At 41.8% G+C, this 25,755-nt stretch overlaps 1 protein-coding gene across 1 annotated transcript; it reads left to right on the top strand.

The window, feature by feature from the left end:
• Nucleotides 1–922: 922 nt before the first annotated feature.
• gosr1 (golgi SNAP receptor complex member 1) lies at nucleotides 923–25,755 on the top strand. Its single transcript, XM_041941106.1, has 9 exons — nucleotides 923–971; nucleotides 1,461–1,572; nucleotides 2,546–2,633; nucleotides 3,076–3,183; nucleotides 3,390–3,481; nucleotides 12,497–12,571; nucleotides 21,232–21,261; nucleotides 24,377–24,459; nucleotides 25,100–25,755. Exons 1-9 carry the CDS (start codon nucleotides 938–940, stop codon nucleotides 25,222–25,224), a joined length of 747 nt encoding a protein of 248 aa, XP_041797040.1. The 5' UTR covers nucleotides 923–937; the 3' UTR covers nucleotides 25,225–25,755.

Below are 25,755 nucleotides of genomic sequence, written 5' to 3'. Positions count from 1 at the left end.
TCACCCAGCAGTGATGGAGAGGAAAAATGTAATCCATGGCACGGAAGTCACTCATCATGAACAATAGTGTTAAACAGTGTATCAGCTGAGGAAATGCCCTTTACCCTTTTTTCTTGTTGTGTGTGTAATGTCAGTTAAAGAGCTGCTCACCGTGTTTGAGGCTGCAGGAATGTAGCACATATGTAGTTAAACGCCAAACATATGTTAGTCGCAATACTGCCTTTTTCTTGCATTTTCACTTTTACCTTCATTGGCAGGGATATACAGAAATATGACTGCTATAGCAGTAACATAAAGTAGAGGAAAAGACCCATCCACTATCTTTGTATTGGACTGTTTGTGTTTGTGTATTTCTTTCTAGATGATTGAATGAGAAAGAAACTGCAATATTTCATACAAATGGTTATGTCCGCTTGAAACATTGCAACATCCTGTTATTTGTCAACATTCATGAAAGAAATTATGTTGTTTATTGGACCAAGTGGGCAATGGTGTGTGTGTGCTAAGTCACACATACAAAGAAATATTAGTATGAAAATATACAAGAATGATTGTAATATTTACTGATAGTTATATGATTTAATATTAACATAATTAACCTTTAACATTTATTTTAGTTGTTGTTCAGGACAAAAACACATGTATAGATACATATGTTGTGTAACTACATGTTCAAGATTTTTTTTCAGAATCAATAGAGTTGAAAACAAACTAAACATAAATGTTGTTGTTTGTACATATTGTGGGCTTCCCGAGTGGCCTCTAGGTGGCGCTGTTTATATAATTGGAGCAGGTAAGTGTGGATCCTTGGTGGTGTTCTGCCTGACAGGCTCAGCTGAGGGCGACAAAAAGTCGCTGTATTTTTGGTTCGTAAGTAGACGTCTTCTACTGACACGTGACACATCCCGGAAGTTGGTGACGTCCCAGAACAACAAAGATGGCAGGAGTAGGAAGCAGCAACTACTGGGAAGGTAAGGGAGTTAAATTTGACTCGATTTTATAACAAGCAGTGTTTGCAGTAACATCTATAACACTATTCATAATGTCAGTTCATTTTTCAGTGTCACTGTCGGCTTGTTTGGCTCATACAATCACGGGTTTAACACATACGCGTCTACATCGATTAGCTAGCTAACACATCGCCATGCAACTAATTTAACGTTATTCCTTAAGCTGCTAAAGCTGAGTCGCTACTCTGAAAGGTTTATCAACCAGCCACACTGAGTACCCGCTGTGTCAGCTTTTACACTCAGTAAATGGTAATTGGGAGAAACCGTTTTCTTCATTCTTTCCCGCGGTCGATGTAATGTGTAGCAAGTTCGCTCAGCATACCCGAATGGTACAGTATAATTAGCGTTGATGTAATAATAACGTTGTCAGTTTTTTTGGCAATAAAATAAAATGAGCCGTTGTTACGTGTTACAATGTTTTGTCTCTGTGTGTGCGCACCTGTGTTACAGATCTGCGAAAGCAGGCCAGACAGTTGGAGAATGAACTGGACTTGAAGTTGGTCTCCTTCAGTAAACTGTGCACCAGCTACAGCAGCTCCAGGGATGGACGTCGAGGAGACACGTACGGTCACGTTTTCTGATCTCTTTCCTAAAGTCAGTAAAAATTCTCAGTCTTACAGGTCGTGGGAGTTTTACAACTAGTAAGACAAATGTATTTTGACTGGAGACTACACAGTTAACTGCCTCCACTGCTACTGCTAAATCAAGGCAAGAGCACATTTGATTTCATTGGGATTGATAGGGTGAGCTCCCTTGATGTCATGGTTAAAGTAGTAATTTTAGAGCTGAAACATTGAGTTGATCAATCAATTAGCCAATTAACAGAAAATTAATATGACTATTTGGATAGTCGAGTAATCATTTAATAAAAATTGTCAAGCAAAATGCCAAAATTTTTCTGATTGCAGCTGCTCAGATACAGGGATTTGCTGCTGTTCTTTGTCATATTTGATTGAAAACTGAATATTGTTGCATTTTGAATCAAGTAGTCTATTGTAGGACGTGTCCTTATTTTAGTGAGAATAAGAAAAATGGCTACTAATCAAAATCACACAATGGAAGTGACCCCAATGTTCATTTAACAATCTTAAGGATCATGAATGAGCAAACGTTGCTTAAGATGTAGTGTTCAGAGGGCCTGGGTTATGGGTGGAGGCTTGCAAGCACAGGAAAGTGTTGCCTGCAGGAAGGAAGTGTTTCTGACCTACACATTCAATTTATACCAGCTCCAAGAATGTTGTTCACTAGCTGTGATATGCTAGGAAGGAAGGAAGGGAACTTCCCTATAGATGTCTTATTATTATAACACTAGCAGTACGCCTTTGTTTCTTTGGGTAATTAAACCACAACTTGTGGCTGTAAGAACACCTTTAAGTTTTGATTTCTGAAATTTGATTTTCTGAAATTAATTTAACTAGAAACATGCATCTGTATATAAATGATTCTTCACTCAAAACCTCTAAAAGATTTTCTTTTGCCGCATCGACAAAAGTAGCAGTCTAATTGTTCTCCATTGTTTGTTTCTCCTCCTCAAGGTCAGACACCACCCCGCTGCTTAACAATTCCACCCAGGACCGGATGTTTGACACCATGTCAGTGGAGATTGAACAGCTGCTGGCCAAAGTAAGTAAATTCACATGGGCCAGTGGCTCGTGAAAAAAGCCAGCAAAAAGACCATAATAAGAACAGCACTCGATTTATGCCGTTGCTCTTGTCTTTCGTCAAGGAAAGAGCAGATTGCAGGTTCCACTTCTCCACATGGTGTGCATTGGACCATAGAATGCTTAAATGTATTTGATTCAGCTCAACTCAGACATTTAAGATTTACAATACTTTTTTCATTTCTCCTGGAGCAGTCCAAAGGCAGCATCCGCAAACAGCATGAGGCCATAACGAAAGAGTAGAATTGAACTGTACAGTATTGTTTCTAAAGTTAATGACAGGAATACAAGAGAGATAAGTCGTGAGCGGCAGTGGGGTCTTCAACTCATCTGCTGATCTCCTGGTGTCCCTGATGTGTTTTCCGTCCATCTGCTCATCCATTCATTTTCCATCTCTCTGTTAGCTGACTGCAGTGAATGACAAGATGGCGGAGTACACCAACACTCCGGGCACAGCTTCTCTCAATGCTGCACTCATGCACACACTTCAGAGACACAGAGACATTCTACAGGTTTGCCCTCTTATTCTTCTCAATCCTCATCTATTTTCTACACTCTTTGTGTATTTTGGTTTAAATTTTTAGTTTTCTGTAAAATACCAGCGTGGTAAAAGTATTCTGTAAATGAACTCAGTGTTTCCATTTTGTCCTCTTGGTGTTTACTGTTTGTTCTTCCTCCAACCCTTCTTCATTTTCTCTTTTGTTCATTTGCCACACAGGATTACACACATGAATTCCACAAAACCAAAGGCAACTTCTTGGCCATCCGGGAAAGGGAAGACCTGCTAGGGTCTGTCAGAAAAGACATAGAGTGAGTACCCAGTCACGCCACCCCACCCCACCATTAATTTGGCCATGCAGCGAATAATACCAGCATGTGTTCACAGTTATGGGAATATGGTTTTCTGTAGTTTATATTCAGACTGCAGGGGCATTCCAATGTTCAGAAGTATTGATAAATGGCTGGTCAGAGACAGCACATAATCTTGTACTGTCCCGCTCATATAAAACTGTACATGGTACTGCAAACAGAACAAATAATACTGTCATATGATGAATTGCTGGTGTGTGATCCTAGTGGCTATGGAGGCATAAAAACTGCAGAGCATTATTCACATTGGTTCCATGTTGTAGACCTTATTCTTTGGAGGGATAGTTGAACCTTGACTTCCACTTGGCATGCTCTTGAAAAATGTTGCCCATTAAAACCTGAGGAGATTCATGGCCTCTTTGGCCTTGTATTGAGAAAGTGTGTCCTCTCCTCAGATTGGCTCAGTTGTGAGTGTATTGAAATGAGGCGGAGGATCCCCCAGACTATGACTTGTCCTTTTTTTTTTGTTGTTGTAATGGCTTATTGATCTGTGAGGCAGCAGTGAGCATATGGTAAGCACTGCAGGATTCATATTGATCCCCCTCCATCCAATAAGTATGCAGATTGTCTGTGGACGCCTCACACAGTCATACATGTTCCAAGGCCTCACGGTCACTTCAACTTCTCCAGTTGAGTCTGTCATTCCTCATATTACTAAATAGTGTGATTTCTTGTATTGTCATTGGTTTTTACAAATAAAATGTTATATCATTGTATTCATAGACTAACTTGTATACATTGGATTTGGGGGATAGTATAACAGGCTATCAACAGCTGTACAGGCCGCCTTCGTGTTTTTGCAAAAGTGCTTGCTTCCTAGTACTTAATACTAGAAATGCGCCAGAGCTCATGACACAGATGCTGATAAGCTGTGCAGCTCACAGTTTACGGCAGTGTGATTTAACTTAACTTACTTTAACTTAGATATCAGACCATACACACTGAGCTCACAATGTAGCTTTTTAAGTCACCTGTGTATTGAATCAGAATGTTAAACATTATTGCTAAATCCATAAGCATGCTCCCAGAGTGTGTACACATACAGAGACATGCATGGATAGTTGATATAGTAGTAGTAATGTTGATGCTGCTGCTGCTGTTATCCATATGATTATTATATGTACGTTAATTTCTAGACAGAGTCAAGGAGGAACACACCAATTCTCCCCTCAGCCTTTATGCGTACATGAAGTTAGCCTATTTTAGAACGACTTGTATTGACGCACCACCAAGCCATTATTATCTAATGAATGAATTTGTAGTCGCAGCTGCACATAAGCAATCAAATTTAAATGTATATCTACTCACTTTGTAACATCCCATGAGGTCAGCACCACACGCAACAGTTCACTCCATCTTCTCATTAAATAATGTAGCTGAGGGGTGACACTGACCCTACTAATAGGCTCAGTGCTGTGAATCCAATGCATAGAAATGAGCCAGTGTTGTTGAGCCAGTGTTCAGCCTAACGATGACTAATGTGCCAAGGGCCTGCTAATGAGGGAACTGTCTAAGCTTACAGGTAGAGGAATTACAGCTGCGGCTGCTAGGCCACACCGCAATGAGAAATCAATGATCAACGTTAGGGATGCACGATAATTAATGGGCCGATAGTTATCGGGCCGATAACAGGAAATTATGATGTCATTCCGATAAGTCCGACATATGTGTTTTTGTCAGCACGGCAGTGCCTCACTCCCACTATGAGACCCGAATGGCCTGCAGTGAATGCTGCGTTCAAGTGACGTTAGCAACGCTTCTCCATAGGAAACTGCTCACTATGCGTTATCCCGCTTAGAACACGGCTCATTACTAAAGCATTCAATAGTGTGACACAAAATAGTGATTAAAACATATTTTATTGATTTAAAATGAGTCTACTCTTGCCTGTCACCGCTCTCACTGCGCAGTGAAGTAAACACGTAACTCTGCGGCGGTCGGCTAGTTTAGCTGTAGTTTGCGACTGTTATTTTTCACAAAATGGATGAATATTTTTCCGACTCTGAGGTGGTGGACGATGACTTTGTTTACGATGGACGTCCTTACCGTTTTGAGCCGGAGTACATGGACGAGGAGCCTGTTGAAAGGAGGATGCGGAGGCAGAGAGAGGAACAGCTGGCCAAACAACAACAAACGCGTATCACCTGGCCGCAAGTCCCACTCTGAGCAACAGAGGCATTCCTCCTCTGTTGTCATCGATGAACATTGTCCACAAGAACACCACCAGTTGCCGTTTACTCATGGACGCGCAGCCATTTGTTGTTGTTTTGGCCAGCTGTCACAGTGTGTGATGTCACAGTGTGTGATGTCACCGTGTGTGATGTCACCGTGTGTGATGTCAGTGTGTGATGTCACTTTGATGTCACTGTGTGATGTCACCGTGTAGTGTGATGTCAGTGTGTCATGTCACAGTGTGTGATGTCACAGCGTGACGTCACTGATGTCACTGTGTGATGTCACTGTTTGATGTCACTGTGTGATGTCACTGTGTGATCTCTGATGTCACTGTGATGTCACAGTGTGTGATGTCACAGTGTGATGCTACTGTGTGATGTCACTGTGATGGTCATTTCTAATTATATCATTCTGAGATACTAAAATCATCGTTTGTAGGGATGCACGATAATTTTCGGGCCGATAACAAGAAATTATGACGTCATTCCGATAAGTCCAATATCATCATGAATAGCCCCGATAACATATGTTTTTGTCAGCACGGCAGTGCCTCGCTCCCACTATGAGACCCGAATGGCCTGCAGTGAATGCTGCGTTCAAGTGACGTTGGCATAATCAGAAAAACTCCTTCTCACTGGGAAAAATCAAGAATACCCCCTCATGCCAGAAAACAACTCGTTAACTCGGTCATAATTTTGCTAGTTGCTGACTTGAATTAATATTCGCAGTATTTTTTCACATGTTACACAAAAAAAATAGAAACATGAACTTAAATAGGCCAAAAGAACGACTGGCAAACGAGGGAACGGGGGAATGTAAGCATGCGGCACAGCGTGCTTATGAAAACAGAGTTCAGACTTCTTCAAAGTTTCCGAAGATGATTGTTCGCTGGTTATTCGTAACAAATGTTCCAAGCGAGTTCCACTAGGAGCGAGAAATTGCACGAGCTTTAATACCTGATCAGTCACCTGAAACATAACCACCGCTTTGACGGAGTTTGGAAAGCGTATGAGGACGGCCGGCCTGCTAAGATTAACTTTGGCAGCCGCAAAGAAGCCACCGGGACTTGCGCGGCGGCGAGTCTTTCGAAAAGTCCAAGAAATTTGCCAAGGATGACCCACGGGCTAAGGTTATTGAAGATTTAATCATGGACATGTGTTTTTGTCAGCACGGCAGTGCCTCACTCCCACTATGAGACCCGAATGGCCTGCAGTGAATGCTGCGTTCAAGTGACGTTAGCAACGCTTCTCCATAGGAAACTGCTCACTATGCGTTATCCCGCTTAGAACACGGCTCATTACTAAAGCATTCAATAGTGTGACACAAAATAGTGATTAAAACATATTTTATTGATTTAAAATGAGTCTACTCTTGCCTGTCACCACTCTCACTGCGCAGTGAAGTAAACATGTAACTCTGCGGCGGTCGGCTAGTTTAGCTGTAGTTTGCGACTGTTATTTTTCACAAAATGGATGAATATTTTTCCGACTCTGAGGTGGTGGACGATGACTTTGTTTACGATGGACGTCCTTACCGTTTTGAGCCGGAGTACATGGACGAGGAGCCTGTTGAAAGGAGGATGCGGAGGCAGAGAGAGGAACAGCTGGCCAAACAACAACAAACGCGTATCACCTGGCCGCAAGTCCCACTCTGAGCAACAGAGGCATTCCTCCTCTGTTGTCATCGATGAACATTGTCCACAAGAACACCACCAGTTGCCGTTTACTCATGGACGCGCAGCCATTTGTTGTTGTTTTGGCCAGCTGTCACAGTGTGTGATGTCACCGTGTGTGATGTCACCGTGTGTGATGTCAGTGTGTGATGTCACTGTGATGTCACTGTGTGATGTCACCGTGTGATGTGATGTCACAGTGTGATGTCAGTGTGTGATGTCACAGTGTGTGATGTCACAGTGTGATGTCACTGTGTGATGTCACTGTGTGATGTCACTGTGTGATCTCTGATGTCACTGTGATGTCACAGTGTGTGATGTCACAGTGTGATGCTACTGTGTGATGTCACTGTGATGGTCATTTCTAATTATATCATTCTGAGATACTAAAATCATCGTTTGTAGGGATGCACGATAATTTTCGGGCCGATAACAAGAAATTATGACGTCATTCCGATAAGTCCAATATCATCATGAATAGCCCCGATAACATATGTTTTTGTCAGCACGGCAGTGCCTCGCTCCCACTATGAGACCCGAATGGCCTGCAGTGAATGCTGCGTTCAAGTGACGTTGGCATAATCAGAAAAACTCCTTCTCACTGGGAAAAATCAAGAATACCCCCTCATGCCAGAAAACAACTCGTTAACTCGGTCATAATTTTGCTAGTTGCTGACTTGAATTAATATTCGCAGTATTTTTTCACATGTTACACAAAAAAAATAGAAACATGAACTTAAATAGGCCAAAAGAACGACTGGCAAACGAGGGAACGGGGGAATGTAAGCATGCGGCACAGCGTGCTTATGAAAACAGAGTTCAGACTTCTTCAAAGTTTCCGAAGATGATTGTTCACTGGTTATTCGTAACAAATGTTCCAAGCGAGTTCCACTAGGAGCAAGAAATTGCACGAGCTTTAATACCTGATCAGTCACCTGAAACATAACCACCGCTTTGACGGAGTTTGGAAAGCGTATGAGGACAGCCGGCCTGCTAAGATTAACTTTGGCAGCCGCAAAGAAGCCACCGGGACTTGCGCGGCGGCGAGTCTTTCGAAAAGTCCAAGAAATTTGCCAAGGATGACCCACGGGCTAAGGTTATTGAAGATTTAATCATGGACATGATGGTGCTTGACTTACTATGGACTGCCCTTCATCAGTTTGTTTACATAGATAAGTCTAAGTAAGGGATCATGTATCTTCCTTCAGGATGACATAGAAGCCCGACGCGATGCTTCTCCGTAGGAAACTGCTCATTATACGTTATCCCGCTTAGAACACGGCTTACTACTAAAGCATTCAATAGTGTGACACAAAATAGTGATTAAAACATACTTTATTGATTTAAAATGAGTCTACTCTTGCCTGTCACCGCTCTCACTGCGCAGACACGTACGTTGCGTAGCAACCGCCTCTCACTGTGCGCATCTCTGCGCTCTTTTGTGTCTTAATATCGCTCCTCCAGCGTGTCCAGCGTTGTTCTTTACTTGTCTCACCTTTTTTGCTGGGGACATCATTCTCCAGCCAAGTATTTGGTCCTCTCCAAACAAATTAAAAATAATGTACGGAAAATGCTCCATATTATGCCACTCAAATCAGCTGGCGATTTCTTATTGAGCTTGGTACATTAAGGGATTACCCCTTTAGTCTAACTGTTAGGAACACCGCTGAATTTTCGTGATTGACCAATCAGAATTGAGTATTTAAGAGTGCCGTCTTCTAACTTCTGTTAGTACAGTATGCACTGTGCATTATTTTTGTTGTCATTGAGGAATGCACTTTTTCAGTTTGTTTAAATAGAAATGTTTGAGTCTAACTTGTGCCAGTGCATTAATTTTCTATGTATATTTATTTTTTGTAAACTTCTGGAATACACTTTTTCAGTTTGTAATCCTGATGCATGTATTTGCATCATTTCAAGGGGCCTTTATTTTTTATATCAGTAAGTAATGCACCTTATTTAAATTGATGTGAGATATCAAATAGGTCTGTTTGATAGCTTTAAGAACATGTTTGAGAGGCTTACCAATAGTTTTTCATTGGAAAAATAAATATCTCTTCATTTAAAGAGTCAAAACTGTTTTTGGTTTTGTTTGTGGTATTGATGTCATGATGTTAGGTATATGTGTGTGTTATCGGTTATCGGTTATCGGTATCGGCCTTTAGGAGCTGAAAGTTATCGGTTATCGGTATCGGTTTTAAAAAACAGTTATCGTGCATCCCTAATCAATGTTTTATTCACACTGAGAAATATTTTCCCCAAGAAGCAGGGGCCCAATAATTTGACTTCATCGTGTATTTTATTTTGTCATTTTATAAAACAAAGTCTAGAACTTGAATCATAATGATGTAAAAATAAATAAATAAACAAATACATAATAATAATATATAATAATAATTGTTTTACAACTTTTGAATGTATGAAGTTGTGTTTGGAAAAGCAATATGTTAAGTTCAGTTTGCGCTGAAATTTGTAAGATTTCACCATGTTACTAATCCATTGATGGACATTTTAGTTGCAGCTGAGCCTTTTCTGCCTTTTGTCAGGTAGAGGGCAGTAGAGATCTTGTACATGGTGTAAACTTGACCAGGATGCTGTTCACTGTTCACTGTATGTCTGCAATTTTTCCATGTATCCCTGTTGTTTGCACTGCAAGCACCTAAATGAGCAACACATTTTATCAAACACTGTCAATATCTTTCAGTGTGCTTGCAGACTCTGTCAGAAAAATATATATTTTCACACACACACACACACACACACACACACACAGACACATACAGCTGCACCGTTCATAACAGTAAAATGGAGAGCTGAGCTCAGACAGAGCGCTACCTCTGCTCCTGCTTTGACTCTAAATGTCAGCAAACAAAATGACAGCTAGCCTGTGATTTACATTGGTGCCCTTTTAAAAAGCCTTGCTGGAGTGATGAAGCTGGCTGTCAGTACAGGCAATTCTAGCCCCACAAAGGCATCAGCTCTGCTGAGAAGGGGCGGGAGGGGGGGAGCGGCCAACTCCGGCTCAAGGCAGCCACTGTATTCCCATTCAGCGGCTTCGGAAGGCGCGCTGGTGATGAAGTAGGCACATCTGTTCTTGGCTGGGTTGGGTTGGGTGTTTGTGTGTGAGTGTGTGTGTCTGCATACTCTCATGCTCCTCTTACCCCCCCCGCCCCTGCTCTTTATCTCGTCGTCACCCAACAGGAGGGAGGGTCGGGCTGTCTTAAATGACCAGAAGCCCAGGAGAGCACTGGGAGTCAGCTGCTCAGGGGTGCTGATAGCTCGAGTTGCATTAAGCAAAAGAGAATAGATGTGATGTAACAACCCACCCATTAACTTTGACTGCTTTGCTGCCAGATAGCTCAGTGATGGAGCAAACCATTTCTGCTCCTTTAGAAACCTGAGACTGCATGGTGCTGTCATTATGTGGATGGAATCAGTGGTTTTGCATATCGATAATGCATAGAGTAGTATAAGGATTCTAAACCATAGTGAACAAAATCAATAGTTTATTAACCTTTCTAGACTCCCACCCAGCCACTCTGAACCGTTGTCCGTGTAGTACAGGAGGTGGAGGCCAGGCCGAGCAGCTTCTTTGGACCTTCCCCATTGCCCTGTATGGCATTTTTAGATGTGTTGTGGCATGCTGAGCTGTGATTTTAGGCATTTCCATTCCTGGCTTCACAGCAGTGAGAACCAGGCTAGTTTGCTATGTATGGCTCTGCTTGGGAACAAGATGACCATCTCTGTCCTAAGTTGTGTTGTTGCAGTAAACTGACTCGACATACGTGGTCATGCAGGTAACTGGAGATAAAGCCCAATTTTTGAAAGGTTTCTTTGTTAAGCTTCCAGCGTGGTAAAAGCTCCTGCGCAACATAAGATGGTTTGTTCCACTCCTGCCAGCCTGCTCTTACTGTCAACCAACCAACCAACCAACAGCCAGTTTTCTGATCTGCTCCACTACAACCGTACTGGTGCTGTGTTAAGTCACGGCTAATGTAAAGCGAATATTTCCTGCTGCTGCTCTATGCTTCACATTAAAAGCTTTCCACTGGTGAACCACAAGAAGGCTTTTACTGTAAAGCAGGTACAGGAAATGCAGTGGTATTGGCGCCGACTGCTATTAGATAAAGATTGGCAAACAGTTACGCCAGCAATTATCGTCACCGGTTCAGATTAAATAGCGCAAGGAATGGTAAAAGAAGAAGTAGCCTTTGTGAGACACCAGTAGGACATGTAAGACCTTCACATCTTGACCATAGACCAGGCATGTCAAACTGATTCCATAAAGGGCCGTGTGGCTGCAGGTTTTCGTTCCAACCAAGGAGGAGCACACCTGGCTGGAATCAATTAATCAGCTGATCTCAGTCTTCAGCTGATAACTAAGTGATCCCTTGATGTTGATTGGTTGGCCTGGTGTGCTCCTCCTTGGTTGGAACAAAAACCTGCAGCCACACGGCCCTTTATGGAATCAGTTTGACATGCCTGCCATAGACTGTCCACACAAGTGCTTTGAAGTCGCCAAAGACTGACAGATGTGTGGATTAGGAAAAGAAAAACTTCACTAAATGGGTGGCCATTCACATATTTTTTTTTTATCTGCCCACTGGTATGAATAGACTCATTAGTGGCGTCTGTGAATACAACAGATTTCACCACTAAAAACAGTTCACTAGTGCCGCTCCCTCAAGAGATGCCCTTAACCCCAGCATGTGTAACTGTGTCAATGTGATTATGGCTTTACTGAAAAAGAGAGCATTGCTGTCAGTGAAACTCTGAATACATAAAGGGGAAAAAAGACAAGAATCGTTAGTTCCATGCTTACTGCAGGCATGCATGTCGTCAGTGGTCAGGCTGTCTGTAAACTGTCAGCTTGGTCTGTTAGGATCCTTGACACAAGACTTTATTTCATGGTATTGTAGGTGTAGGTGTGAGGTTTGGGTCTTTTTTATGTTTTTGGCTCAGATATGATAACCTCGTCTTAGCCTGAAGGCTGAGAACTCTCTCACTGTTTTTGAATATTGTGTCACATCAGGCAAAATATTGTTACATAACTTTCTTTAATTTGTGCTTTCAAAGTGACAGTGTTATTTTCACCAATGTATCTGCAGGACATACAAGAGTGGCTCTGGGGTCAACAACAGAAGAACGGAGCTGTTTCTGAAGGAGCATGAGCACCTGAGGAAGTAAGTCCCGATTGCCCTCCTTTGCCACATTTGCAGAACTTGAAGTAATCAAAAATACAACCTTTTAATCCACTCAGCAGAATTTTTAAGGATATGTATTAGTTTTGGGATATCAATCCCAACAATTCAAAGTAAAACATAGCTACCATTTTTCCAGAGCTGTGCAGCCTTTCCTGGCGAAGCAGCAGCCTCAGCTTTCCATAAATCAAGGCTGGGATAAGTCATGTTGAGAGTGCAGCACAGCCATTTGGAATAACATTGGTCACTAATGTTTGCTTGTTAAGCTCTGGCACCCCTTGCCACTTTATTTCTTCATGCTTTTACTCTGGAGCAAATGGGAAACCTCTTTTTTAAGATATTACATTCATTAATCTAGAGTTTGTCGTATAATTCGGGATAGAGAAAAATGTAGATGTAACCTTTTGTGCTTCATTTAATGACCTCTTGAAGAAAATATCGGCAGTGACAGATTTAGATTTAGTTCTTAGGGGGAAATTACACTTTATTCTCTTGCCTCATGATGCCGAGTAAGCAAAGTCATAAAACAAGCTTTGCTAACTTTTGCATAACTGCAACTCAAAGCTGTAAAAGTTCGGCAGACTTTTCATACTGACACAGTAGGTCAAATCGTAATCTGCCAGCAACCTCATTAGTGTCCTACCATCATTTGGCTGACTCTCAAGCACTGCAGAACAGCATGAGGTCGTAAAGTTTGTGAAATCTGTGTGCATGTGCCTGGGTGTAAGAGGTGTGAGAAGCATCCTGTGTGGAAAGTAAAATTGGATGTCAGCAGGGCACACACTCACGCTCAAACAAACCACAAAGACTAAACCACAGAAGAGCTTTTGACATCGCCCGGGCTCGAGGATCCCATCTGATGATTTGGACTCAGCTGATAAACACAAAGGAGTCTGATTGAGTCTCTTTGGCTAAATGTTTGTTTCCTGTTTCAACCTCTCAAAGGAATAATGTCGCAATTATTCCCCATCAAGGCCTCTTAATTCATTTGAAAACAGGCTCTACCAACTCTGACATGGCACGCCCAATGGTTTATCTCTTAATTTATGAAATGAAACGGAGTTTATAGAGTGGCTGAACTCAACAACATGAACACATTTTAAGTAAAATGCAGCCTCATGAAATAACCCTGCAGTTTATTTAAATTCAAAGGTCTTTCATTAAAACTAATGTGATTTTGGATTGTTCTAGAAACTCTGGCCAAATTTCTAGTGCTGTACGTGCAAGGAGGTACTGACCTGCATTTTTAAATTACTTAAAAATTCCCCTGACTCAGCAAATTTATGGGTTTAGGGTTTCCAGCTGAATGAAGTGTGACTTATAGAAAAACCCTGTTAAGTACTACTTTAGTCCACTTTTGGCCCTGTTTCTATAACAGCTGCTGTGCTTTGTGGCAGTAACATGGACATCAACATCACTGGATCTGTGACATATGGTGACAAAACTGAAATCTGAGCTTCATCGAGTTGTTCATTTGCTGAGGGGTAGATATAACTTATGTTGAAGGTAATCGAAAATGTATTTACATGGGATGGGGGATTTGGTGGCCATGTTAATTTCAACTCAATGATCCATGAAGGATTGCTGGACAGTTGTCACCTGACAGATCTCTGTTAAAGCAGCGGGATGTCCCCCAAACTGTAAGACGTTTGGGGGGATGCACAGTTCTTACTGCACTTGACAAAACAGCTATTAGCCGTTTTGTCAAGTGCCTTTAGAGGTGACACTGGAGAGGTACTTTGTTTGCTTGTCTACTGTCAAACAGAGGGATGATCTGATCCCATCTGCCTGACTGTTATTCCTCGCCAATATCATTGTAAACTTGCCTATCCTCATGTTGCATCACATAACTCATTCTTAAGTGAATTTATTAATGAACATTAATTGCGCTAGCGTTCTGTGAGTATAATCACAGATTCTACAACATTGTGTAAAAGTTGCATTGTGATACGATGCCACTATTACCCAAGTGAACGCTTTAATGGCTTCATGTACTGAAGCAGAGAGAGAATCATTCTTCCTGTACTGTCTCTAAGGGAGTGGCCCTGAAAAATTGCTTACAGTTACTCATACCTGCTGTGTTTTATATTCTGGCTTGAGCAAGGAAAGGAAGAATTTTATTGGAGATAATGTGTTTTTTCAGGAAATTCTAAGATAAGACCCCCTGACTTCCTTTCTTTATCTATTCAGACTGGACTCTAAATAGCCAAACTTAATACTGATGATAAAATAATCTTAGAAATATGAAATGAGAGCAGGATTTGCTAGATACATTCTTCTGAACCTCCTTTGGCTTGTTGCAACCAATTGCATTTCCAGCAATCAAGCTGTTACGCCAATCCAGCACAATTGATCAGGATATTGATAATGAAATTATCCTATTAAACCACAGCCCATATTAGACGGCTTCCCCGGACCTTTGACAAAGATGGAAGGAGAAAGAGGAGATTGGAGATGAGCATCAAGTTACGCTTGATTGATCCTATTAGAGCCATAAAACAGGAAAGTGGGCCCTAAGAGAAGAGGGCTAAAATGTGTTAGTGGCGAGAGCAATGGTCTCAGTGAGGGCATAGCACGGCTACTCGATAAAGAGGAGAGATTCAAGTTAAACTGCTCTTCCTCACACAGCCTGTGATCCTCTCTCTCTGTCAAAAGACTGCTTTATGAATAATGACGTGCCCCTTAAATTCGCTTATGTGATTTTTGAGATATTATATGCTTTAAACAGCTGTCTGTGGAGTTGGCTTTATACCTGAGGCCAGTGAGCCTGCATGAGGATTAAAATGTTCTGTCTCTACAAAGACTTTAGGGTAGATATTGTAATGCATGATCGGTATAAATGAACAATGTAGGAGGCATAGCATAATGTTTGTTTGTGTGTGTATGTGTGTGTGTTTGAGTCCATAATGTATTGGCAAGTGATGGTCCCAACATTGCCAAACAAATCAGCTAAGACTAATCACTTTCCAACAAAAAAAAAATAAAGTCCTTTCCAATTAATCTACAAATGACTGCTGTGGGCGGAGGCCTTTCCAGCCTGCATTTATCCTCAACAGCATGTAATGAGACAGACATGCCTAGTTTAATTTTTAAGATGGTCTCTCAAGTTTTTGTTGGTAGTGGTCAACATTTTGTAGTTCCATGTCAGTCAGATCTGCCTGCACATTATGTGATGAGATGAGCCTGGGTGGACAGCAGCAGCCTGTGGTGTTCAGGCGGGTAGGATGGGAGCTCGCCGGGAGCCTGTTCAAAACACAGAACAGTGATTTTGCCAGACGGCAGCTGCTGCCCATCCATGCACCTTTAACTTTATGCTCTTTAGTTATTAGAGCTACAATAAATACTGTTGATATTTCTCTAGCTGTCTGCGAGTTGTGCTCATCCCTTTCTCCTTCTCCATCCTTCTATATCGGCTTTTCCATCTCTCTCTCTGCCATAAAGGTCAGTGTTCATGAATAAACTAGAGGGAGGGAGGGGCAGGTCCATTAAAAGTTCATGTTGGAACAGCTCTAATGGTAGTGGTCACTCTGATAAGGACTTCCTGTCCAACACAGGATTTTTTTTTTTTTTGTTTGACACAGCAGTGGTGTTGGTGTGAACTGTGACACATCGATCAAATCAGGACATGAATCACTGTAGTACCCATGATCCACATCAGCACTTACCAGCAGAAAAGATGCCTGCCCGTCCTGGAGAAGCTGAGTCAAGCATCTTGTGAATACTTCTTAATTGCAGTCATGAAGAACATCACAGTTGCTCAACTAAGCCAACATAGATTTCAAAGAACAATCAATTGAAAATGCGTTTTTTCCCCCCAAGTGAGTGCTACAAACAAAAATTTGGTGGCAGATGAATCTTTATCCCTGCAGTACTCAGGCGTCGTGGTTGACTTAAAGTTGTTACGTATGCAGTCTTCTTGTACCTTTTTTGAACTTTTTCAGTCTAGGAGCTGTGATTAAACCAGAGCAGTTTATTGCCCATTCAAATGATTGAAAAGCTCAAACGGCCAGTAACAGAAGATATTTATGGGAAAAGTAATTTGGACTTTTACTTCCAGGACCTTGATGGCCAATATAACTCTCCCCACTTTTCCAATCTGCCTCACTTTCTGCAAGGTCTCTTTTGTAACAAAATGTCCTATATTGTAATAAAAAAAAGTGTCATTTGAAACTGTATTACTAAAGTATGGTGCATAATGAAGTAATGCTGGGGATGAAAAAAGACACAATTGGCAAAGCTCATGAAGTATAGGTATGTTTGTGAGTGCAGTTTTTTCCTTGCATTTAAACAAATTATTACCTGCCACAGCTCCCACATGCCGCAGCCTATTTCTCATTCTTACTCTTTTTCTTTCTTTCTCTGTCTCTCCTTGTCCCCAAGTTTGAGACCCCTGCTTTTAGCCTGGCCCATTGCCCACCTTAAGAAGTTCGATCTGAGCTGCCAGTTCCCTGATATGCTAATGTAATCAGCAGAGGAGAGCTTGGAGGTTTCGGGGTAAAGTCCCACCCCGCTCTCTCTGGCTTACCAGAGGGATCCAGAGGGAGTTCAGAGTCAGCTCAAAAAGTTTAGAGGTTCAGTCAGAGGTTTACCCACAAGAATATGAAAGTGTCCGAGGCATTTTGGGTCAGCTTGTTTCTGTGATTTACTCCTAGCAGGTTATCAAGATGAGCTGCTAGAAAATGAACCCAAGCACTTAAACAACACAGGTTTTGTCAAGTGCACCAGTCATCTTCACAGACTAACTCATATTTATCACTCCATTATGATCTATCACAAATGCATTTTCCTGTGAAGACATTATCAAGATTAAGATTGTGTACCATTTGTTGCCACTTTGTAGTGAAAAAAGATTGAGAAAAATGGATAGATGGAAGATTGAAGTGCTGCTCACTGGCATGTGCTGGTTGTTCTCTGGGTGCTAGGGGCCTCCGAGTTAAACAGTGTTCTTCTCTGAGCAGAAAAATGCTCTACGTCACCTAAGCTTTTTCTCTGCTGTCCATTCACAAGGTGGAGGACCAGCTGATTTGGCTTCTTACACACCAAGCTTTCAGAAGCAGAGCGTATTTTGTTGACTTGCTCAGATTGTGTTGGTTAGGTCATTTATCTCAATGTTTGTGCTTTTACCACTGGATCCCCTGTGCCGTTCCTGTGTCTGACTTCTGTCGTTCTCTGTGCAGCTTGACGCAACTTCTGTCAAAAATAGACTCAGTGTGTATTTTCAATGGAGCAAAATTGAGAGGCGTTTCTGGGATGCTTCTGAAACGCGCTGCAGCATGTCTGGTGGAATCACCAGCATTGTCTAGAAAGGCCGTGATCATCGCCGGCGGCCGCATCGCAGCCAGCATGTGACGCAGCATCGACCGGTCGAATCAAGCTGTTAGTCCTTAGTTACTGCAGATTCCTAGCATTTACCAAAATCCTGGGTTTTGCCACCATGACACTTTTTTGCATCTCTAAGGTCAAGGCCGTTGTTTTTGTGCAGGGTTTCATATATAAATTTGCATCAAAGGTTGATGAATGGCAGAGTTATTATAAAGATCATCTTTGTGAATCTTACAATATGCAAGGTGTGCTGGGTGAATAGCAGTGGATTTTGACTCTGCTGAGTTACACATTGTGTGAGTAGTAAGCAGTCTTTCCATTTCTGTGTCTATGTGTGAATGAATGGGAAGTGGGAGCATGGGAGCATGCGGCCAGGACGGGTTGATTCATCACATTGGGAAAGGCAATTAGCTTGGAGCAAATGAGCGATTTAACGGCTGCAGCAAAACACCAGTGACCAGGGGAAACGGAAGGAACCCACTCAAACCTGAAATTACATACACATGAATGTGATGGCACAATCAACCTCACCACCACAGCTTGGTGATGATGGGGGGGGGGGGGACAAAGCATAAATCTTTTGCCCCATCTCATTTCTGCATATAAAAACTCCTTGAACCAAGGCTCACCTCAGCTCACAGCAACTCTCCTTTTGCTGTTCAGCTCATGATTTACAAGTTGAACACGGTGGACAGACAGTTAAATGATCAGTTCTCTCTGTCGGTCATTTGTCTGTCCACAGTGATATTTTTTTCCAGCATCACTTATGAACAGTGTCATGTGGCTGTGTGGACATTCTCCTCAAGCCAGTGATGAAGTCAGCATAACGAGTTTGTGGGATCTTTCTCATTTTTAAGACTGAAAAATAAAGGGCGTTGCTGATCTGTAAGGCTGCTCGGTCCAGCTCCCACTGTGCTTTGCGTCAGCTACTCGTATCCTTTGCTGCAACCACCCTGCTCCCACAATCCATTCGTGCTGAACCTGCCTGCCAGCCACCATTCTGAATTTTGTGCCAGCTGATTCTGTTTCAGTGTGACAAAGACAACAGATTTGATTTTACAAACTACTGCCAAATAACAGTTTGGTGCTAGTGTGTGGAGCTACAATCCAAGAACAGAAGGCAGTCAAGCCCACTCTGTGACTGTGCGGCGGTTGCAGAGTGTCATGGGCAGCAATTTTGTGATATATTTTTGTGGTATATGTACAGCTCCTTCACACTTGTAATCATTCTTTTGTCATGGCAGTCCCACCTACCTTTCCTGTAACCCTTCAGGAACTAAAATTAAAGTAAATGTAGACTGCAGGAAGAAATCAGACAGTTCAATGAATATATACGGGGCCTTCACATAAGTCAACATGCATATAGATTGGAGTAATGAGGTAGAGATGAGGTAAAGATTGGGACTGCAGCAGTTAAACTCATTCACATTTACTGGTTGAGGTCAAACCTTTTTGGCCCTGACATATTACGGGTCATTAGCAGGACCAGTCTCAAAGTGATTCAATCAACATATATAACCCAGAAGGTGGTTTGTCCTCTGAAGGATCAGTTGGTCAATATTTGCCCACATAAGTGACCTGGACAAGGTCCCACAATCAAATTTAGTTAGAACCGCTTGATAGTATTACTTAGTGTTGTAGTTCTAATACATCATTTTCAGTCTGCCTTGGTCAAAGCTTGTTTTTAGCTGTTTGCTTTTTGAGCTTTGCAGTGCTCCTTTAGTAATAATCCACAGGCTTTTGTTTTGAGATTATTGTCCTCCTCAAATTCAATACCTTTTTGATAAATTTAATCCAGCAAGCCCAGCATCTGTTAGATCAAAGAAAAAAACTTTGCTCTGCAAACATACTGGCCAGCAATGCTTGTGCACATGCAGAGCCTCATGATTTGAGGTCAACCCAAGGATACCTACACACTCATCCACCTTAGTTTACCTCATAGTAAAATGAATGAAAAAACAATACTTTTATTTTAGATTATGAGATTAAAAGCAACATGGCGCCATTTCAAGGCCAAAGTAAAAACAAGTTCAGAATATATGAACGTACATACTTAGAGCAGGTGTATTAGATTAGCATCAATTTAAGACACTGGGCTTGGACCTTACTAACATTTAGTGTTTTGACATGTCACAGTAGGAAAAATGTCCAAATATCTGATGTGAAAAAGGACTGTTGTTTCTCTTGTTCTGGAATGTGCCTTTCCAATACCATGTAATGCTGTATATCCAATCACCAATGTGTAATACTGGTTTCATTAAAAGGATAGTTTTGGCTTTACTTTGAAAACTGTATCCAATCAGAAAAATCCTTAAAAAGTGGTCAGGGGATAAGGTGGCACATCCTCACACAGCTTGTCCCAATCCACTCCCTTAACATTTCTCATTGTTTGAAAGTTGAGCATGCTTTGAGCCTACCAGAAACCACATATCGAGCAACAACAATCAGTTGTTGAATGGATGTTGAGCTATGAAATACAATCCCTGCAGTTTTGCTTGTTTGGTGTCCTTTAGATCTCTGGAACATTATCCAAACTGATTCCAATTAGGGAGTAAACTGCTGAGATCATTGTTGTTTATGAGCAACCTGAGACACAAAACGGGTGTTACAACAAAAGAGATGTGTGCGTGCCTGACCGGTATTCTCTGTAGGACAAAAGCGAGCATTTGACACTCCCACTTTAATGTGACTGTGCAGAGGATTAAGCTTCAAGATCCCTGAGGTACAATCCTCTCTGGGTCTACTTAGTCCTGACTCCCTGTCATTGTGGGAATCATCCACGAGGAGAAGATGCACTAAACAAATTATTAAACAGTATTGCTATTTTGTTCTTGTACTTATCCCTAAATTTACTACAGATTAGCAGATTAAATATATCCGTATGAGTGTGTTATGTGACCGATGGCATATATTCCTCATTGATTTGCATGACACATATACGACTTTCTGTTGTTTGTGCCAATTAGCATAAGAAAAGGACATAAACAACACAGAAGCGAGAACAGACACACAACGAGGTGACCACGCTGATGCTAGTGTGAAGAGCTAAATGACGTTTTGATGTGTTCCGCCTGGCTGGTTGGTTATATCAGTCTCGATATAGAAAATCCAGCCTCACACATAAAAATTAAATTAAATTCTTTGTCCAGCTCAGTGTCACCAAATTAGAATTCTATATTGATCACTGCCAATCTGTAACGGATACTGATAACTGCTGCCCACTCATTTGTTTTTTGCTACACTGCCAATGTCAATATGTCAATAACTAACCTCTTGTTCTCTTTCCCTCCCTGCCCCCATCTCCCCCTCCTTGTTTATAGTTCAGACCGACTGATGGATGACACAATAAGGTAAGACCTGCTTTCTGTCTCGGGCATATGAGAGGACGTATATTTGCATAGGTGACAGTTACCACCCCCCATTCTCCATTGTTGTATCTACGTGCTGAGCCCGACTCAAAACCCTCAGTATGTGTGCAAAATTGGACATGAGCATTTCCTGGATACGTCCAATCTAAAAGGTCCTGTTGAGCATAGGCCACACGCCTGCAGAAGAAAGTCTCCTGCCAACCATTTTAGAGCTACAGTATAAGACAATAAAATAAGCTGTTAGACCCACCTATATCAAACGATGCTCTCTGTCTCTGTAGGACACGTCCTTTAGAGGTGTCCTACAGGTACCTCAGTACTCTTTTGCCATCTCAGCCTTTGTCATGTGAAAAACAAAGCAAAAAAGTGTGCAGTTTTTGGAAGTTTTTATTCCACTCTACTTCTGAAAGTTTTACTTTAATAATGAACTCAATGTTCCTTTCATAGAAACACAGGTGACTCCTGGACAATTTAATCATAATATAGTGTTACATCATGGCCAGTGGTCATGAATATTTAAAATTAATTTTCAAGAAACCGTGTTTTTGTGTCAGTTTGGCATGACAAAAGTCTCTACATACTACTGTACTACACAATACGAGCCTTGAGGATCAGCAGCTGTTGTTATGGGAACGACTGGCTTGACAGCTGGAATTGCCAATCAGAGCTGCAACACATTCATAATGTTTTATTGTTGCAGTCAGGATAAAACGCCTGACCGTAGATGCTGACTGCATCCACACACTTCTATAGCACCCAACCTTTGAATCAGCCGGACATCAGCAACGCACAAAACCAGTTTCTTTCTTGCTCAATCAATAGATGTGTCTTATTCTAGTGCTTCTTAAGACTTGGAGGTGATGCACATCAGAGCGTTGGAAGTGCTGGTCACGTATTATCATCTGTGCGTAAAACGAACACTACTGTAACGCACTCCTCCCACTTCATTGATTTTTAGATATCCTCCACCTCTCACAACTCCCTACTCCTTTTCTCTCCCTTTAGCCCAAATGACAGATATGTTGCCTTCCAGCATTTACCCTCCCTCCTTCCAGGATTTACCCTCCCTCCTTTTCTCTCCTCTTCCTCCCCTGGTCCTCTCCTGCCCATGCCCTTTTTCAGTTCCAGGCCTTGCATCTTGTAAACTGTGCTTACCCTCGGGTCGCTTCAACAGCAGTCTGATTTCTGCAGTTTGTCTCTGATCTCTTTGTCTCCCTTGTTTTCATCCTTTAATTGGTCATTTTTCACCCTTAGCTTGATTTCCACAGGCCCTGTCTGAGCTTGTGCCCACATTTTTAACCAACCTCACTGTTGTCTTTCTTTTTTCTCATTAGTGAAGCAGAGACATGTGATAGGCAGAGTTCAGTTCAGTGTTGGTTGACATGCCAGTTTTTCACAATGCTGTATGTTAACTAGCTACTTTTCAAGGTGTGTAATTTCCACATTATGATTTATGTTACCGTACAGATTTGGGTACATCTTAGATCAGAGCTAAATGGTAAATAAAATGGTATCATATATTCATATATTCCTTTGGATTTGCTACCTGTTTTTGCTTTGTTGGCTGATCTTAAAAAGAAAAGCAACCAGTCATCTTTTCAGTTCACCATTAATATTTATGGTGTGCCCTCTTCCTGGGGTAACCTCTGAGACGACTCTGACCCTAATTTCAATTTCTCTGTGTTGCGTATCATAAAGCAATCCACTTGTGCTGTCATACAGAATAACTTAAAAAAAACCCCTTCTTTCTGTTTTTTGCTTTTAAAGGTCATGTTTTGTGCCACAGATCTATAATTTATGATTTTGGGAAATATGAATAAAACTACAACTTGACAGGTTACTTAACTTAAGCCCACTCCTGCAGGTCACATTTAAACAGCGATCACTGACTGGTCACATCCAGTGTGTGTGCGTGCGTGAAGGGGAATCTGTATCCTCCAGCTCTGATTCTCATGAGCTGGTTAACATTGAGATAAAGGTTTGTCGAGGTTGCTGGAGTCAGCAAAGTGCTTCTCCCTGACTGAGGAGAACATGATCCCCAAAACATTGCTTCAGGCCAAGACTGCGGGCTGTCAGGAGATGCCATGACCTCACCCACACACCCCACCCACCGCGCGCACACACACACACACACACACACACACACACACACACACACACAACATTCTCTCTAGGCCTGCTGCTCATCAACATCACCAGCCAAAAGAGTAAACAACCGTGATTTCATTTGCCTTGTTTTCACCTGCCTCCTATGGGGTTCTGTCACTCTGGGATGGGTGGAGTTTGTCCCCTGTGGCCACTGCTGACTGGTTGTCACCCTGCAGTTCAAGAGTTGCATAATGCAACTTGCAGTGATGAAAAAAACTGTTGTACCAGCTGTTTTTTGAGCATATTAACACTGTACTTAAGTCATTATTTTTACTTTGTTGATTGGATTTCTTTAACTCAAATGCTCCCCCACTGTGAAGGGCTCAGAAGTGGGCTCAGCAGCTTCTATTGATTATTGTGTGTAACAGATGCCACAGAAGGTAAACACAGAGCCTGAAACTTTTCCTGCCAAGTAACCAGCTGCACTTTCCTGCACTGAAAGTTGCTGAGGCCCAGGTTTGACATTAAGAGAGGTACAATATAACAGCAATTCTATACCTTCCTTCTACAAGCCTAGGAGACTCGTACATATACTTTAGGCACCCGCACAAAGCTGAAGGAGAACGTGATGGGATGACTGAATGTTTCATCCCAGAACGATTCCCTCCCCTGTAGCAATGACCTCTCTAGAGACATGTACAGTTTTAATACATGTTTTCAATCATTGCACAGGAGGATTTTAAGAAACCTGTTTCACAGTCCCACACTGTTTTACTTGACTGACAGTTGCAACTACTAACATTGATTAAATACATAACAAAGTTGATCTCTTGACTTTAGATGATAAGACGTTCTTAATTTTAGCGTAAAAGGGCCCCACCTCCCATCTCCAGAAACATCCCTCGGTGGAATTGAATTTTGATTCCTATGTGGACTCCCTTGTTCTAAGACTGCAACCACATGCGGTATATTGCCACTTCTGAACTCATTTCTCTCTCAATCTCTTTAGTATTGCCATGGCGACCAAGGAGAACATGACCTCCCAAAGGGGCATGCTGAAATCCATACAGAGCAGGGTCAACACACTGGCCAGTATCCTCTATGCCGCGTATGTGCATGGTTCTATGTGTGTGTGTGTGAGAACCAAATAGAAGAAAGTAGGTTTGCTGGTATGAAATCATTGCTGATCCTTCAAAAAGTCCTTCAGAAATCATCAAAGTTATTCCATCAGTGCTTCATTAAGCCACATTGCTTATTTATGTTAGCATTCTGCTTCTTTATAATGTTGACATTAAAGTCTCCAGACCAACTCCAAGCTATTGACTAACTACAGTTGTCTTGACTCTAAGGACTTGCCTTTTAAGCCCCATCTTTGTGTTTGTGAGTGGCCCTGAGAAAATAAAAATTTCACACTTTTCGTATTTGTGCATGACATTGACAGTCAAATTGTTTTAGCCATGCCTGCTATCCACTGTAAGATGTTTTACATCTTTACATTTGGGATAGAATTACTTCATGAGTCATTTCTTTAGTTATCAAATCCCGGTGCTCCTCTGTGCACCAATCACTTGTAAAAGCTTCTTCTTCTTCTGTGTAGTGGATTTAGATCCTTAAAAGGCAGATATTAATAGAGCTTTATTTATTTCCAGTTTTCTTAAAGAAGGATTCCAAGATGTAGGACAAGAGAGGAATTGAATTATTTGTGATCTTCCTTAACTTTTGACTTTCTTAGACCGTTTCCCAACCATCAACAATCTCATCCAGCGAATCAACCTGCGGAAGAGACGGGACTCTCTCATCCTTGGCACAGTGATCGGCATCTGCACCATTCTCCTCCTGCTCTATGCCTTTCACTGAACGCGCCAGCCCGGGGAGGTGTTTAAAAGGGGCAGGACTGATCTGCTCTGTTGTAGCGTGGGAACCGTAAGAGACTGAGCTCGGTGAGGCTCCCGAGCAGGACATTCAGTTGGTCCAGTTCGTGGACGGGAACAAATTCGGCCAACGTGAACTACTGAACTTGTATTCAAGAGTGGGACAGATGGAGGGCTGGTGGCTGGGTGCTATTTTGCCAACACGGGAATGGGAGACCAGAAGTACAAATCAGACAAGATTTTAAACAATTATAATGCTAACTCTCGTGGAGAGAAACTGAGGAACGAGTGAAGAGACTGTGAGAATGTGTGATGCATCTTTTTTTTTTTCACAGGTGGAAGGATTTTAAGTTGAATGGTCCTTTTTAATTGATGGAGTGGGACAGATAGTTCATTGTGGGCTGTAAAATGTGAATTAATAAATTATTCATATCAGTACTTGCAAAAAGTTATGTTACACTGCTAGATACTGAACATTTAAACCTTTTATTTTTAAAAATATACGACTTGAACTCTG

Source organism: Chelmon rostratus, chromosome 7, assembly GCF_017976325.1.
Source record: "Chelmon rostratus isolate fCheRos1 chromosome 7, fCheRos1.pri, whole genome shotgun sequence".
Classification (NCBI taxonomy): Eukaryota; Metazoa; Chordata; class Actinopteri; order Chaetodontiformes; family Chaetodontidae; genus Chelmon; species Chelmon rostratus.
The sequence above is the reverse complement of the archived record's forward strand: the minus strand, read 5'-3'. Positions and strand labels throughout refer to the sequence as shown.